Raw genomic sequence first — 16,347 nt, forward strand, 5'->3', positions numbered from 1 at the left:
ATTACTACAAACTTATTGGCTTAACACAATACTAATCATATGATCTCACTTATATGCAGAATCTTTAGAAACAAAGACCAAGCTCTTAAATGCAGAGATTAGGTTGGTTGCCAGAGGTGGCAGTTGGAGGATGGGTAGATGATGGTGGGTGAAATGGGTGAAGGAGGTCAAAAGGTACAAACTTCCAGTTATAAAATAAGGCACAGGAATGTATTGTACAACATGGCAACTATAGTTATTAATACTGTACTACATATTTGAGAGTTGCTAAGAGGAATCTTAAAAGTTCTCTTTACAAGAAAAAACATTCTGTAACGACGTATGGGTGTCGACTAGACTTACTGCGGTGATCATTTCATGTGTTTGCGTGCATGCACGCTCAGCCGTGTCTGACTCTGCGACCCCATGGACCATAGCCCACCAGGCTCCTCTGTCCAGGGGATTGTCCAGGCAAGAATACTGGAGTGGATTGCCATTTCCTTCTCCAGGGGATCTTCCTGACCCAGGGAGTGAACCTGCGTCTCCCGCACATCTTACATTGGCAGGCAGATTCTTTACTTCTGTGCCACCTGGAAAGTCTGATTATTTCATAGTATATACAAATATTGAATCATTATGTTGTACACCTGAAATGAATATAATGTTGCATGTCAATTATACCTCAATTTAAAAAACATACAATTGTACTGTCTTACAGTTCTGTAGATGGAGAAGGCAATGGCACCCCACTCCAGTACTTTTGCCTGGAAAATCCCATGGGCGGAGGAACCTGGTGGGCTGCAGTCCGTGTGTTCTGGAGAAGTCCAGTGCAGGTCTTACTAAAATCAAGGGGGCGACAGGGTAGTTCCTTTCCAGAGTTCCACCCCTGCAGCCTGTCTCCTCGACATTTTCAGCTTCTTTCCTTGGCTTGTTGCCCCCTTACTCCATCTTCAAAGCCTGTAAGATTGCAAGATTGCATCTCTCTGACCATTCGGCCATATTTATGTCTTCCTCACTGTACAGCCAGGAAAGCATCTCTGTTTTTTAAGAACTTGTTAACTACATCGGGCCCACCAGGACAACCCGGGATATTCTCCCGTCTCAAAGTCCTTAACCTTAATCACATCTGCAAAGTCTCTCTTGTCGCATAAAGCACCAATTTTTTTTCTCTAATCACTTTCTTTCCACCCCCATAATTGTAGTCTAGGTTCTTATCCTTGGACTTGGGTTTGCAGCATAACATGCTAACTGCTCTCCTTGCAGGAGTTTCTCCTTCACTTCAATCCATCCATGCTTCAATTTCATACAAATCCTCTTAACACACTGTTAAAAAGAAAAATTCAACTGAGTACATTTTAAAGATCTTATGGGCTTTATTCAATAATCCATGAATTTGGCAGCATCCAATTCAGCAGCTAGAAAGGAGCTCCCAGGAGCTATAGAAAATGAAAGACTGACGGGCAGGAGCAGGAATAAGGAAGTGATACTAGGCAAAAAACAAGTTTGGTTGTTGCAAGGATAGTATTTTAGGGGATGGTAGAGGTCTATCAAGCTGATGGCCTAACAAGTATCGAGTGGACAATTCCAGATTGACCGGATAACATTCCATTTCTGGGAGAGCAGAACCTGTAATTTTTGCACCTATTAATATATATTCTGAATACATGTAAAACATTTCTGAAAGGATGCCCAAGAAACTGTCAAGGGATGGAAAGGAAACCTTAACTATTGACATTTTATGCTTTTCAATATTGAGCTCTAACCATATCAATGCATTCTTTTAAAATTAAAAAAACTAGCATAATAACTTTGATTTAAAAGGACTGGATGGGAGGGGATATTAGGGGAGAATGGATACATGTTTATGTATGGCTGAGTCCCATCGCTGTTCACCTGAAGCTATCACAACATTGCTAGTCAGCTGAACTCTAATACAAAATGTTTTTGCAAAATGAGAAAAAGTCACTGATGAACCAGTTACAGTACTTTTATTTTGTATAATCTCTATTTTCAAGTACAATGTGGTTGAAAACAACTAACAATAAATGATGCCAATGATTTTTTTTTTTGAAGTAAATTTTAGATTTGCAGGGGAAAATCACTACTATTTTTCTCCATCCAAACACAACTACTATTCAGAGTGAGTAAAATGTTATTTAAAAAAAAATCACACCACCAGTCTTCCAAAAAATCTTGGGAAAGTGAAGATGGCTAGATGTCCCCACGACATTGTCCTCTAAAGTGCTCCAAGTGCTGGACAAACAGGTCCCACTGTGGGGCAGCAGGGAGACGAATACTTCTGGGTAATCAACAGGAAAGATACCATGTCACCCATGAAGTGCCTGTCCTGCCAGGTGCTGGCTGAGATGAAGCAGAAGTAAAGAGTAAGTCAATCCCTAACCCACGGAATTTACACACTGCTTATGTTTGAAATTAAGCAAATTTAATGATCGTGGGAAGAATGCTATATTTATAACCTAGCTAACATTTAGAAATTAGAGTCATAATGAATTAGCATTTGTTTTCTCCTGGAAAAACCAGTGGAGAAAAAGTACTGTAAGATCTTAACTAACATTTATTACATCACAGGATCTTACTCTGGAGTCAGATAACTAGGATTTAAACTCGAATTCTTCTATCTTACAGATGCATGGAGAAGTCTGAATGAGTTATTTGACTTCTCCTAGGCCTCAGTTTTCTCATCTGAAAAATGGAGAGACATGAAGTACCTACTGCCTAAGGTGGTTGCAGGGACAGAAGAAAATAAATGAATGAAGTGTATTCGATGGGGTCTTTCAGGGACCCTGTTAATCTGGCTCCCCAGGAATACCCTGGACAGCGCCTGCCATGGGAAGACCTCATTCAGCAGCAAATAAATTGGACAACTGATACAACCTAAAACTGTTTTGAAAAATGTTTCAAGAAGGATCAGATAATTACAAAAGTCTGGGAACAACCCAAATGTTAACTGTTATGGCTAAACAAAGTATAGAATACCCATAAATATGGATGCTCTGCACCTGAAGTAATAATGGGGAAGTTTTCTAATCTTATATGAAAGGAGCCCTATGATGTATTATTAAAATATAAAATGGAGAAAAATAAAAACATATACATACTTGTATTGCCACTGAAAAATTCTACAATGATCTACTAGAAACTAATAAAAGTGGTTATCCATGAAGATGGAGAATATGAATTCAGTCAAAAGGGTAGTGGGAGGGACTTTTTTTTTTTACTGTATTTGTTTTATATTATTTTAAAAATGTTGAACCATGGGAATGGATTCCATATTCAAAAAATAAATGAAAAATTTAAAGAAAAACAAGGAGTTATGCTATTGTTGTTTATGCCCGTCAGGGCTATGGTGCAATGTTGGAAGGAGGTTTTTGTTTCTGTTGTTTTTTGTGAGATGTTATTTTCTTAAGAGTTCACTCAAGGTCAGAATTCAAATGGTACAAAAAGAGTATATCATGACAAATGTCCTCCCCACCTTAGCTACAGAGTTCCCCTTCAATCAGCCAACCAATGTTTAAAAGATTCTTGAACACAATGGGAGTTTTTGGATATGTAGAATTTTAAAATGTATTTATTGATGTGATTTCAAGCAGGATTATGCAACTGTGGTTTTAGCAAGTCAGGACTCTCTTATGAAAAGCTAACTCTTTCATTAAACCATCTTTTCTTATTTTGCAAACGATACGCTGTTGTGAGCTCCTGACATCTGCTGCTGCTGCTGCTAAGTCACTTCAGTCGTGTCCGACTCTGTGCGACCCCATGGACGGCAGCCCACTAGGCTCCCCCGTCCCTGGGATTCTCCAGACAAGAACACTGCAGTGGGTTACCATTTCCTTCTCCAATGCATAAAAGTGAAAGTGAAGTCGCTCAGTCGTGTCCAACTCTTAGTGACCCCACTGGGGACTGCAGCCTACCAGGCTCCTCCATCCATGGGATTTTCCAGGCAAGAGTACTGGAGCCTGACAACTGCAGGCAACACAAATGTAATGACGTTGGTAAGAGGTGGCAAAGAGTGCCCCTCATGGATGTCAGCGGAGTAAAGAAAATACTCAGAAATAGTAAATGCTCAGCCCACCTGGCCTTGCTTGGTTTACGGTCTTCAGGGGAGGGGGCTGCGGTAAGGGGGCCATGAAGACCAGAAATGGTTGCCGAGTGCATCTTTGGACTACAACACAACTCCTGACCTCCTGGGCCACCAACCCCAACTCCAGCCTCTTCCCACCGCAATCTAAAAGGGTTTCCAATGCAAAGGATCTGCACAGAGAAAGTAGGTTGTTTACAATAGTGCTTCCAAAGTGGGGTCCCTGGAGCAGCAGCATCAACATTACCTGGGAACTTTTTGGAAGGACAGATTCTCAGGCCCCTCCCAGACCTCCCAAATCAGAAACCCTGGGGGTAGGAGTGTTTTCTAACAAGCCCTTCACATCCTTCTGGTGCAGGCTACAGTTTGAGAATCACTGGTTTAACTCACCATTTTCTCTTGGACCTAGAGATGATCATACTAAGCGAACTAAGTCAGAAAGAAAAAGACAGATGCTATATGATGTCACTTATATGTAGGATCTAAAATAAGACACAAATGAACTTGTCTACAAAACAGGAACAGACTCACAGACATAGAGAACAGACTTAATGATTGCCAACAGAAAGGGAGATCGGGATGGGAGTTTGGGACTAGCAGATGCAGCTACTATGTCCAGAATGGATAAACAACATGTCCTGTCCTACAGCACAGGGAACCATGCTCAATATCTTATGGTAAACTATAGTGGAAAAGAATATGAAAAGAATATATATATGGATAACTGAATCACTTAGCTGTACAGCAGAAATCAACACAATGTCGTAAGTCAACTCTACTTGAATAAACAAATATACAAAAAAAAAAAGAACTTTTTCTCCACTTCCCTGGAGTCAGGGGGCAAGGAGGTGGGAAACTCATGAAAAATGCATACTCCCAGTGCCAGACTCACTGAATCCAAATATTCCATGGAGAAGCCTTGGAATCTACTTCCAGGGACAACTGAGATCCTGACTTAAAGGGAGGGCTTTAAGCTGCTTTACCAGCTGCATGATGTTAGTAAAACAAATCTACCTTCCTCCCTGGATAAATTAGATGTTTCTTTCTCTCAAGAGCAAGCATCCAGGCTGACCCTACAGCTCAAACAAGATTCTTTCACACTCTAATAAATAGCAACCTCTTCCGGAACATATTTGGCATTTCTGACCCCCAGCTGCACAGTGGTCTACATCTCACAATTCTAATTCGACAGTAATCAGAATAAGGAAGTACACATCCTGTATTTTGCTCTTACCCACTCCCATAAATAAACTCAGAGGTGAACTCAGTGTGTTCCCCACTATCGTCACACAGAGAGGGGCCTAAGAAATGAGACCCGAGGCAATGAATTTACACAAAGGCGGGATTTAAGAACAAGGTGTTGCCTGTTGCCCTGGATAACAGCAGACAGCTCTGAGGAGAGAAGCATGGCAAGAGTCTCAATTTCCTGCATTGAGTCATATCCTGCAGGTGGTTGAGCGGTTGCATCACTCTTCAGCTGCTTTAAAGGAAGAGAACTTTCTCATGCCCAATCCTCCATCCCAAACTCCTCATTCCCTGCTCTATGATGATGGACAGGCAAGGGGAGGTGCTGCTGGGTGCATATTTTCTACATCTTGCTGCTGCTAAGTCCCTTCAGTTGTGCCCGACTCTGTGCGACCCCATAGACGGCAGCCCACCAGGCTCCCCCGTCCCTGGGATTGTCCAGGCAAGAACACTGGAGTGGGTTGCCATTTCCTTCTCCAGTGCAGGAAAGTGAAAAGTGGAAGTGAAGTCGCTCAGTTGTGTCCAACTCTTTGCAACCCCATGGACTCCAGCTTACCAGGCTCCTCCATCCATGGGATTTTCCAGGCAAGAGTACTGGAGTGGGGTGGCATCATCTTCTCCGTTTCTACATCTTAGAACTGGGTAAAGTGTTAGTCGCTCAGTTGTGTCCAACTCTGCAACCCTATGGACTATAGCCTGCCAGACTCCTCTGTCCATTGGATTTCCCAGGCAAGAATACTGGAGTGCCATTTCCTTCTCCAGGGGTTCTTCCCAACCCAGGGATCTAACCCAGGTCTCCTGCAATGCAGGCAGATTCTTTACCATCTGAGCCACTGGGGAAGCCCTAGAACTGGGTAAGCACCATACACTGGAGTTCTTTCCCTGGCAAAGCTCTAAGGGCTGGCGCTTCCATAGGAAAGCAGCAGGGAGAGGATGATGAAGCCCCCAGGGAGTCAAACTCATCCAAGGGGTGGGTGCAGTGAGTGGGCTCAGCCACAAGCTCAGAGGTAGACCTCCCCAGTGGCTCAGTGGTAAAGAGTGCTCCTGCAGTGCTGGAGAAGGAGACACAGGAGATGCAGGTTCGATCCTCTGGGTTGGGAAGATCCCTTGGAGGAGGCAATAGCAACCCACTCCAGTACTCTTGCCTGGAGAATCCCATGGACAGAGAAGCCTGGCGGGCTACAGTCCACGGGGTCACACAGAGTCATACACGACCGAGCACAAGCAGTGCTCAACCAGTGCCAACCCAGTCCGAATGGTTAGAAAACAGCATATTCAGGAAAATGGAGACAGTAATCATTTACAGAATAATTTGATGCCTCCTATCCATTCTATAACAATCAACGTCCGCAGCAGTTTTGTCCCAAGGTCAACTACACTGAAGAAATCAGACCACAGCTTGCTGGTCTGGAGTATGTGACAAGAGAGTGTCCAAGGACAACACTATAGTCCTTGACAAACATAGGCACTTAGAAGCATCGCTGTAGCAGGAGAAAGATCCACAGTTGTTAAAATCAGCCAATGTTTCTAAACCGCAATTGTCACCGGTGTTGGTTTTTTTTTTTCATTGTACCGCTGACCACCACTCTGCAGCTGAAAGTCTGGAGGTCTATTTATTCTCTGCACATTCTAGTACAGTCAGCTCCATGTAAGAACAGAAAGGGGGAAAAAAGATGTACTGTGGAAGGCAGGACAGGGCAAGAATGTAATGGCTCTGAGGATCCCTGGTGGGGAGGAGGCAGCTGATGTATGATCACTTCAGGAGGAGAAAAACCAAGAGGCATCTCAGCCTCCATCTGCTGCGATGAGCTGGTGTTTTGGACTTCATATACCTTAGACTATCATTTTGTTTTGTTTTGTTTTTAATTAATTATTTCTAGGCCACTTTGCTGTAGGAGGAAAAAAGCTCCTGAGCTGAACATGGAGCCACACCATTGCGGAGGTTCACTTGTGAGATGTCTCAAGGCCTCAGCTCAGGCTCATTCCATCCCAGGTTTCTGCAGCGCTGTCAGATGGTCAGGGAATTGGGGCCACTTCTTTTTTTTTTTTTTTTTTTTTGGTAATGCTTTTGTTGCCTCATTCCATGAGGCTTCCCACATTTTACCTGCAAGAGGATTGAGAATATGAAAAAGCATCTGAACAAAAAGAACAAAGGGTGGCTCCTTCTAAAATGAACATAAGCTCCTTGAGGACTAGGATCTTAGTTTTGTTTCTTACACCACAGTGGACTGAATGTTTGTGCCCCACAAATTCATATATGGAAATCCTACCCACTAAGGTGATAGAAGGTGGGGCCTTTGGGATATAAGTAGGTTGAAAGAGCAGACTTCCTCATAATCAGAATTAATGCCCTTAGACAGGAGAGCTAGCTCACTCTTTCTGCCATGTCAGGTTTTTCTGACAAATAAGGTCATCTGTGAACAAGGAAGGAGGATCTCATCAGACACGGAATCTGCCAATGTTACATCTTGGACTTCCAGCTTCCAGAACTGTGAGAAATAGACGTCTATTGTTTCTAAGCATATAAGCTTATGATATTTTTGTGCTAGGAGCCCAAATGAACTCAGACCCACACCATCCTCAGTGCCTAGAACAGTTCCTGATACATAGTAGGTGCTCTATAGGCATTTATTATATAGAAAAGGAGGATACCCTGGTAAGGAGTAGAAGCCAGCACTCCTCAAGGTCATTGACAAAGGGCTACAGTGGACTTTGTCCTACCATATTTATACCCATTTCATTTTTCCCACCAAGGAGGACCAAGAAACACTCACATCATTCACCTATATGCTTGAGTTTCATGAGATTTCTTTGCATTATTTTCGATGTGTCATGCTTTTGTCACTACATATACCTGCTTTATTTACTAGCATGTTTATTCTTCATACTCACTGCAAAAGCTGCTCAGAACTGCAGATGAGTGTCATGGAGTGCTGGAGAGTCAGGTGCCCCACTCACATGCCAGGAGACGGTGATACGCTGAGGTAGGTGGTATAGGTCTGAAGGAACGCTGACCAACACATAGTCCAAGATCCTTGTTATACAAAAAGGGATGCTGAGATCCAGAAAAGAAAAATCATCTGCTGGGTGCTAAGCAGCAACTCACTTGTTCAGAAACACCTTGGCCCACTAATATCATGGTGACTTAGCATCACCCTTTGGCCTTCCAGAGTCCCAGCTAAAACAAAAATGTGCTATTTGGGAAAACTAATTGCTACTGGCATCCCTTAAGCTCTTTGCTTTTCATGATAACTTTATGGTGGGGTTTTCATGATAGGTTTTATGAATAACTTTACTCATAAACTTATTGGGATGCAAGACAAATCGGTTCGAAGTGGGGGGTGGAAAAGGTCTTAATTCACTGAATAAAAAAAGGAAAGGTGAACCACCATTTCACAGAGGCGGCATAACACAGAGAGTGATGACTTTGGAGCCGGCTAGCCTGAGCTCATGTCCCAGCCCTGCTGCTCACTATCTTCGGAGAGCTACTTAGTAGTTCCTTGTCAGTCTCCCCATCTGTCCTTGTCTGTAAATGGGAGCTGGTGATAGTAGAGCTGCTGCTGCTAAGTCCCTTCAGTCGTGTCCGACTCTGTGCGACCCCATAGACGGCAGCCCACCAGGCTCCCCCGTCCCTGGGATTCTCCAGGCAAGAACACTGGAGTGGGTTGCCATTTCCTTCTCCAATGCATGAAAGTGAAAAGTGGAAGTGAAGTCGCTCAGTCGTGCCCAACTCTTTGCGACCCCATGGACTGCAGCCTACCAGGCTCCTCCATCCATGGGATTTTCCAGGCAAGAGTACTGGAGTGGGGTGGCATCACCTTCTCTGTTTCTACATCTTAGAACTGGGTAAAGTGTTAGTCGCTCAGTCATATCCAACTCTTAGCGACCCCATGGACTGCAGCCTACCAGGCTCCTCCATCCATGGGATTTTCCAGGCAAGAGTACTGGAGTGGGGTGCCATTGCCTTCTCCGGATAGTAGAGCTAGTTAAGTACAAAGAATTCAGGACAGCACCTTATACCTACAAATTCTCAGGATATAGAAATCATTGTTTTTTTCCTCTCCAGGTCTCTTCAGGTAAAACTTTGCTTACATTTGCTACTTATTTCTAGCATAAAACACATCGAGATCTGTGGTGCATGACCTACTCACCATGTACAAATATACTGTCTTTCTACTTGAGCCAAGAGGGGAAAGATGAGGAAAACTCCAGAGAGGAAACGGGGCTGGGATGCTACATATGCTGTTTACTCCAAGGGCAGACTTTGTAGACATTAAATTTACTGTTCCATAATGCTCCCGTTTTAATCTATTTGAGGATCATTTAAAGAACCTGGGTTCAGTTTAGTGTTTAACATGATTGCTTTGGGTTTTCTGGGGGAAGTCTTCATCTCAAGAATGTAAATGTGGGGTCTCACAATACACATGAGTAATTCAATTCAACAACTATTTTTGGAACTGATGTCAAATGCAAAGCATCATGTACAGAATTCTGAAGGATGTAAAGATAACTATGAAACAGTTTTCACTCCTGTTGAACAGAGTAGCTGAATGCATCTAATGACATTCCTGTTTAAAAACAGGTGAGGAAGGGATCATTTATAAGAGTTTATCACACTGTCCTTAATTCCCTCCAAACGCCTCTTTTCAACTTCACCTCTAACGTCATAACATTATCCTAAAATCCTAATCCTAAAATCTCTGAGGTTTGCTTTGCTGCAAATATCCTCCGGTGAACTGAGAAGTAAATTACATGATCAGAGATTATTCTGAATGCCATCTAAGAGAAATGAAGGTCTATTTTCTGATGCAAAAGAGTAAAGTGACAGCTCCATAAAATAGAATACATTCTCCTTCCAAGATCACAAAGATATAGAACTGTAAAAGGAAGAGCAATTTCATGTTAGCTTTCTGATGAATACCTAGTAAAATTTTATTTTCAATTTTATCTCAAGAAATCTTTAAAGGTCTGAATTGTCAATATTCACTTGGGAGTTTTACGTTATTAGTTAACTGAAAATTAGCTGAATTAGTTAACTGAAAACCAAAAGTAGCAATGTATAAAACTAGGGGAAATGCCTTTAAATGAAAAAGTTGTATTACCTTGAATTATAATTTTTTTCATTTTCATCCTGCAGTATTAGTATTACATGATGCTGAATTGTAAATATAAGCCTTCAGTGGTTAGCCAGTAGTCTAGAAACCTGGGGATTTTGGGTATAAATTCTAGTTTGGTATTCACTCACTATCAGCACTTCTATAAACCTCTCAATATTGTGTTTGCTCATATACTAAGTGGAGATAACCATATTCCCCTGATTCATAGAGCCGAGTCCTCATACACTGCAGAGATTAAGTGAAATAAGATACACGAGAGCCCTTGATGAAGTGTTAGAAAAAATACAAATAATAGTAGTCATAAATTACTATATGTATTAGAGCACAGAATGCATGCCAAGCAACCTAAATCACACTAATGCAACATGTATAAATATCATGCTACATTAAACTAAATATATCCAGAATATGATTCTACTTGTCATAATTGCACCCAAAGAAAGCCCTGTTGACCTGTATTATATGACTCCTATAACATGTTTAACTTCCTTTAATAATCAAGTCCATAATTCAACATATATTACTACAAGTCTTTCTGGTGACAAAATAGACAAAGTCCTTCTCCTTCTGGAGCTTACACCCCAGTGGACAATTCCTCATCTTTCTCAGGCTTGAATGTGCATACGAGTCATCTGAGAGTTTGATACAAATACAAATTCTAATTCACTGGGCCTGGGGGGAGGCCTGCTAGTCCTAGAAAGGAATTAAGAAGCCAACCTTCCAAGCCACATGACAATAAAAATGCTCTACTTCTTAAGAGAAGAGCCCTGAAAGACTTACAGTAATATTCAGAATTTAAGGCAGCTAACAGTGGCAGGGGAGGAGAAGACATGTATAAACAAATGGACCTTTTATAACCTTTCAATAAGAGGGTTGGCTCAGAAAAAGCCCAGGAAGGGCAAGGTCCACATGCACTGCTCTGCTCCAATTTTTCTAGGAGGGAATCAGTACCTGCAGGAAGTCTCCCTTGATCAACAGGATGGATCATATACATCAAAGGTTTCCAACCCTGGTTGCAGCATCTCCAAAGCAATCTTTCAAAGTGGGGGCAGGACCCAGATATCAGCACTTTTGAAAGTTCACCCCGATGATTCTACTGTGCATCCAGGATTGAGAACCATCTTACAGGTAGGGGTTTTCAGACCAGTTATTTCAGGAATTTTAATTATTTTCTTTAAAGACACATTATTATAACTAACTGTAAGTTATTTTTATAGATTTCAGTAAACCTTTTTATATACATACATTTGTAAATCGGGTGAACATCGTTTTACATAGCATCTATCCTAGTTTTTAGTTTGGAAAATATGACAACTATATGGAGGAATAATATTTGCAATGTAGATGACAAATATTTAGTGTCACTGGAATATAAAGCTTCCTTTAAAACCTTAGAAAAAGACCATCACTGCATAGAAAATGGGCAAAAGAAATGAACAGGCTAAAAAGGAAAAAAAAAATGCATGTGACCAACAAGCAGCTTTTAAAGGTTGACCTTATTAATAATGAAATAGAAGCAAATTAAAACAATGGGACTTATGAAAGAGAACAAACAAAAAATCTGAAGGAAAACAAACTATGGAAGGTGATGAGAACTACAAGTAAACTCGGGATTTGAAGCTGCACCTTATTCTCGAGGCTCCTTGTTAAAGCCTTCAGCCACAATAGAAGGGTCTCACCGCCCCAAGGACACCATGCTGTGAGAGGCCACACAGACAGACCACGGAGAGAAGCCCTGGGACAAGTGGAGAGAGACATGCCCGGCCAGCCCTCGGCCACTGCTTTCCTCTGCTGTTCTAGCACCAGCCATCATCTGCAACCACAGAAAGATAATGAGCTACAAGCTGGGAGTTGAGTCCTCCCGAAATCTCTTAGACACAGAAGCTGTGGGAGATAATAAAATGATTATTATTTTGATTATTATTATAATGTGTGTTAGTCACTCGGTCATTTCCAACTCTTTGCAACCCCGTGGATTGTAGCCTGCCTGGCTCCTCTCTCCAAGGAATTCTCCAGGCAAGAACGCTGGAGTGGGTAGCCATGGTAATAAATGATTATTACTATTGCATGGGGTGATTTTTAAGCCTGTGATAGAGAATTCAGTGCCTGGAAATTGAGAGCTGCCATAACAAAACCCTAAAGCAAGTGTCACCGGCTTTGGGAGAGGGTGGTGTATGGAACCAGAAGGGCCTTGAGAAAACCATGAGCAGAGATCTGAAAGCGAGAACCAAACCAGAACCACTCCACTGAGTGCTTCCTAAATGCCCAACCCACAGCCAGGAGAGTTAACAATGAGATTATTACTACTGTTTTAAGCTAGTAAACATTGGGGTGTTTTGTTACACAGCAATAGGTAACAAAGACACCCCATTTCTGGCACCAAATTCTAGATTGCTGTTCAGTAGGAGAAGCAGAACCACCATAGGGATTAGACACGAGGCAACTGTGGCAGGTGGTTAAGCAGTCTACATAAGGCTGCAGCTTCCGCTTCTGGTGTTGGGCTTGAAACCGGCAGACCCAGCACTTGAGAAAGGAGGACAGACAAACTAGAACCTGTGAAAATAACCCCAGATTCAAAGATGACAAATTGAACCCCACCTCTGTGTCTCAACCTTAAAGATGCAGAGAACCTGCAGGATAAGTTTCTGCCCTTCAACACAGCACTGCATGTACAACTGCCTCGGGATTCGGTCGATAAGGGAGCCAAAGTTGCTAGAGAGTGTGGTCGCTCCACCCTAACCAGAGACCCAGGTGACGGTGTGGGAAGCTGCAGCAGCACCTGGTCCCGGGTCCCAGTGAAACACAACGGCCACAGCTGCTTCTCCACCATCCATCCATCTCCACTCACATAAATTTCTCCTGTGACCAACTCTAACCAGTGCCATATGGGGAAGGGAATTCTGGGAAATATAGTTTCAGCTCACTTGACTGAATTAATATGAAAGCACACTTATTGACAAGGAAGATATTTACAAAATACATTCAGGAGCAAAAGCAGATAAAAAAAAAAACAAAAAAATATGCTATGATCTCATCTTTAACATATTAATAATATTTTAAATAGAGAAAAAGTATGGAAGAATATTAGCAATATCAGCAAAAATATTCAGTTATTCCTGCATTGATACTGTTATATGCTTTTTATTTTCCTTTATTTTGCTCACTGATTTTTCTTATCTTTCCATAATCAACTTGCATTATTTATGCTAATAAAGAAAAAGTTTTTTAAGTGGCTTAAGATTAGCACAGTGAAAAGACACACTCAAAATTGTTTTTCTGAATCACTTGAATCATCTGAAAACCCTGAAAGTCTATTTAAATGAATTTTGAGCTCAGACAACGCACACACAAAATCCTGATTATAAATTAGGAGAATCAGTCTTCCTCAACACCAACAGTCGGTCTGTCTTCCAAAAACTGCTCTTGTCAGAAGCCATTCATTTTTTCTGGAAGCAAGGAAACCCAACTACAGTGTCAGAGTTCCAAAGAGAGAGAGGAGAGAGAGTGAGCAAGTAGGCGTTCTTTATAGTTTAGATTCAATTTCTGCAGCTCACAGCTCAGATATCGACTTTTTCTTTCCTTTATATTCTTTTCTGTTCCATTCAATTCCTTTTTCTCTTATTTTATGATCAGCCAAAATTGGTGCTGGCTTCATTCTTGGTGCCAGAAATCTCTTCTGTTAATGTTGTCGCTTTGATTACAAGAAAATGTAAATGTTATAATTTTTTGAGACAGAGAATGGCCACAGGGATTTTTTTGTCTCTTTTTTCAGTGTCAACAATGCCCAGTGAGACCATATTTTCATCCTCTGCCTGCTCCATTATCTCCATCTACACAGTAATAGTAATGGTTCCATCACATAAAGGTCTAAGCCCACTACAGACAAGGGTGGCCTTGCTAAATAGGAAGCCCTTATAAATCTTTCTTCCATTGGATTGGATTGGATCTGAGAATAGGTGTTTGTCCCCGAGACGGGTGTGTTTGTGTGTGTGTGTGTGTGTGTGTGTGCGCGCGTGCGCACCTGCATACATTTGCAATCCTAGAGTTACCCAATGAACACTCGAAAGAATGCAGGGGCAGGTCCACAGCTTCCATGAAGGAGCACTTGAATAAATTTAATGTACTGTGGCTCATTCTAGATGATCCTGCTAGAAGCCCTTCATCTGGAGGATACTTCCGGGCTGGATAATTCAGAGTTAGGAAAAAACATAGCTAGAGCTATTATCATAAACTGTGGAGGAAGGGAAATCAGTCCTAGAAGGAGACCAATCCCTAATGTAGTGAATGAGATTTCCCAAGAGCTGGGTGGGGATCTGAATTTGAGTAAGGTGGGGAAGTGCTGGAGCCCTATGAAGGGCTTACTTCTCAGAGAGTTTTCTTCAGAGTATAAGAGAAGTCATATTTTCCACAGTTTTGAATTCTTTCCAGCACACTTTCAAATTCTTTTCATTTCCCTCGCTCACTGTGCTAGTTGGCTAGGGCAGCCATAATGAAGTACCGCAAACTGGATGGCTTCAAACAATAGACATTTATTTTCTCAGGGTTCTGGAGGCCAGAACTCTGAAATTAAGGTATTGGCAAGGCCATACTCTTTTGGAAGGCTCTAGGAGGGGAATGAAAATGTTGCCTTAAAAAGAAAGAGACGAGTGAAAAAGTTGGCTTAAAGCTCAACATTCAGAAAACTAAGGTCATGGCATCCGGTCCCATTACTTCATGGCAAATAGATGGAAAAACAGTGGAAACAGTGATAGACTTTATTTTGGGGGGGCTCCAAAATCACTGCAGATGGTGACTGCAGCCATGAAATTAAAAGACACTTGCTCCTTGGAAGAAAAGCTATGACCAACCTAGACGGAGACATTACTTTGCCAACAATGGTCCATCTAGTCAAAGTTATGGTTTTTCCAGTAGTCATGTATGGATGTGAGACTTGGACCATAAAGAAAGCTGAGTGATGAAGAATTGATGCTTTTGAACCGTGGTGTTGGAGAAGACTCTTGAGAGTCTCTTGTACTACCAGGAGATCCAACCAGTCCATCCTAAAGGAAATCAGTCTTGAATATTCATTGGAAGGACTGATGCTGAAGCTGAAACTCCAATATTTGGCCACCTGATGCAAAGAACTGACTCATTGGAAAAGACCCTGATTCTGGGAAAGATTGAAGGCGGGAGGAGAAGGGGGTGACAGAGAATGAGATGGTTGGATGGCATCACCGATGGACATGAGTTTGAGTAGGCTCAGGGAGTTGGTGATGGACAGGGAAGCCTGGCGTGCTGCAGCCCATGGGGTTGCAAAGAGCTGGACAAGACTGAGTGACTGAACTCATTGAGGAGGGAAATCCTTCCTTATCTTTTCCCAGCTTCCAGTGATTGCCAGCCATCTTTGGAATTCTTTGGCTTGTGACGGCATCACTCCAACCTCTGGCTCCTTTGTCATGCGGCCTTCTCCCCTGTGTGTCTCCTCTGAGCATCTGTGTGTCCTTTGCTCTTATAAGGACACTAACGACTGGATTTAGGGCTCAGCCTAACCCAGTTCGACCTTGTCTTAACTAATTACATCTGCAAAGACTCTATTCCCAAGTAAGATCCCATTCTGCAGTTCCTGGTAGACATGACCACAGGGGACACTATTCAACCCACACTCCACTACACTACACTGAGGCTGAAGCTCCAATGCTTTGGCCACCTGATGCAGAGAGCCGACTCATTGGAGAAGACTCTGGTGCTGGGGAAGATTGAGGGCAGGAGGAGAAGGGAGCAGCAGAGGATGAGATGGTTGGATGGCATCACCGACTCAATGGACATGAGTTTGGGCAAACTCCAGGAGTTGGTGATGGACAGGGAAGCCTGGCGTCCTGCAGGCCATGGGGTCGCAAAGAGTCGGACACGACTGAGCGACTAACAACA

General features: G+C 42.4%; 1 protein-coding gene across 1 annotated transcript in view; it reads right to left on the minus strand.

Annotated features, from left to right (window-relative positions):
* Window positions 1-632: 632 nt before the first annotated feature.
* Window positions 633-16,347, minus strand: part of LOC102397698 (corticotropin releasing hormone binding protein) — a 51,792-nt gene continuing 36,077 nt past the window's right edge. Inside the window, exon 7 of the mRNA XM_044925467.2 lies at window positions 633-936. Within this exon, the coding sequence (XP_044781402.1) occupies window positions 890-936 (47 nt within the window). The 3' untranslated portion in view covers window positions 633-889. The remainder of the gene's footprint in view (window positions 937-16,347) is intronic.

The sequence above is a fragment of the Bubalus bubalis genome, chromosome 11, assembly GCF_019923935.1.
Source record: "Bubalus bubalis isolate 160015118507 breed Murrah chromosome 11, NDDB_SH_1, whole genome shotgun sequence".
In the NCBI taxonomy this organism is placed as follows: Eukaryota; Metazoa; Chordata; class Mammalia; order Artiodactyla; family Bovidae; genus Bubalus; species Bubalus bubalis.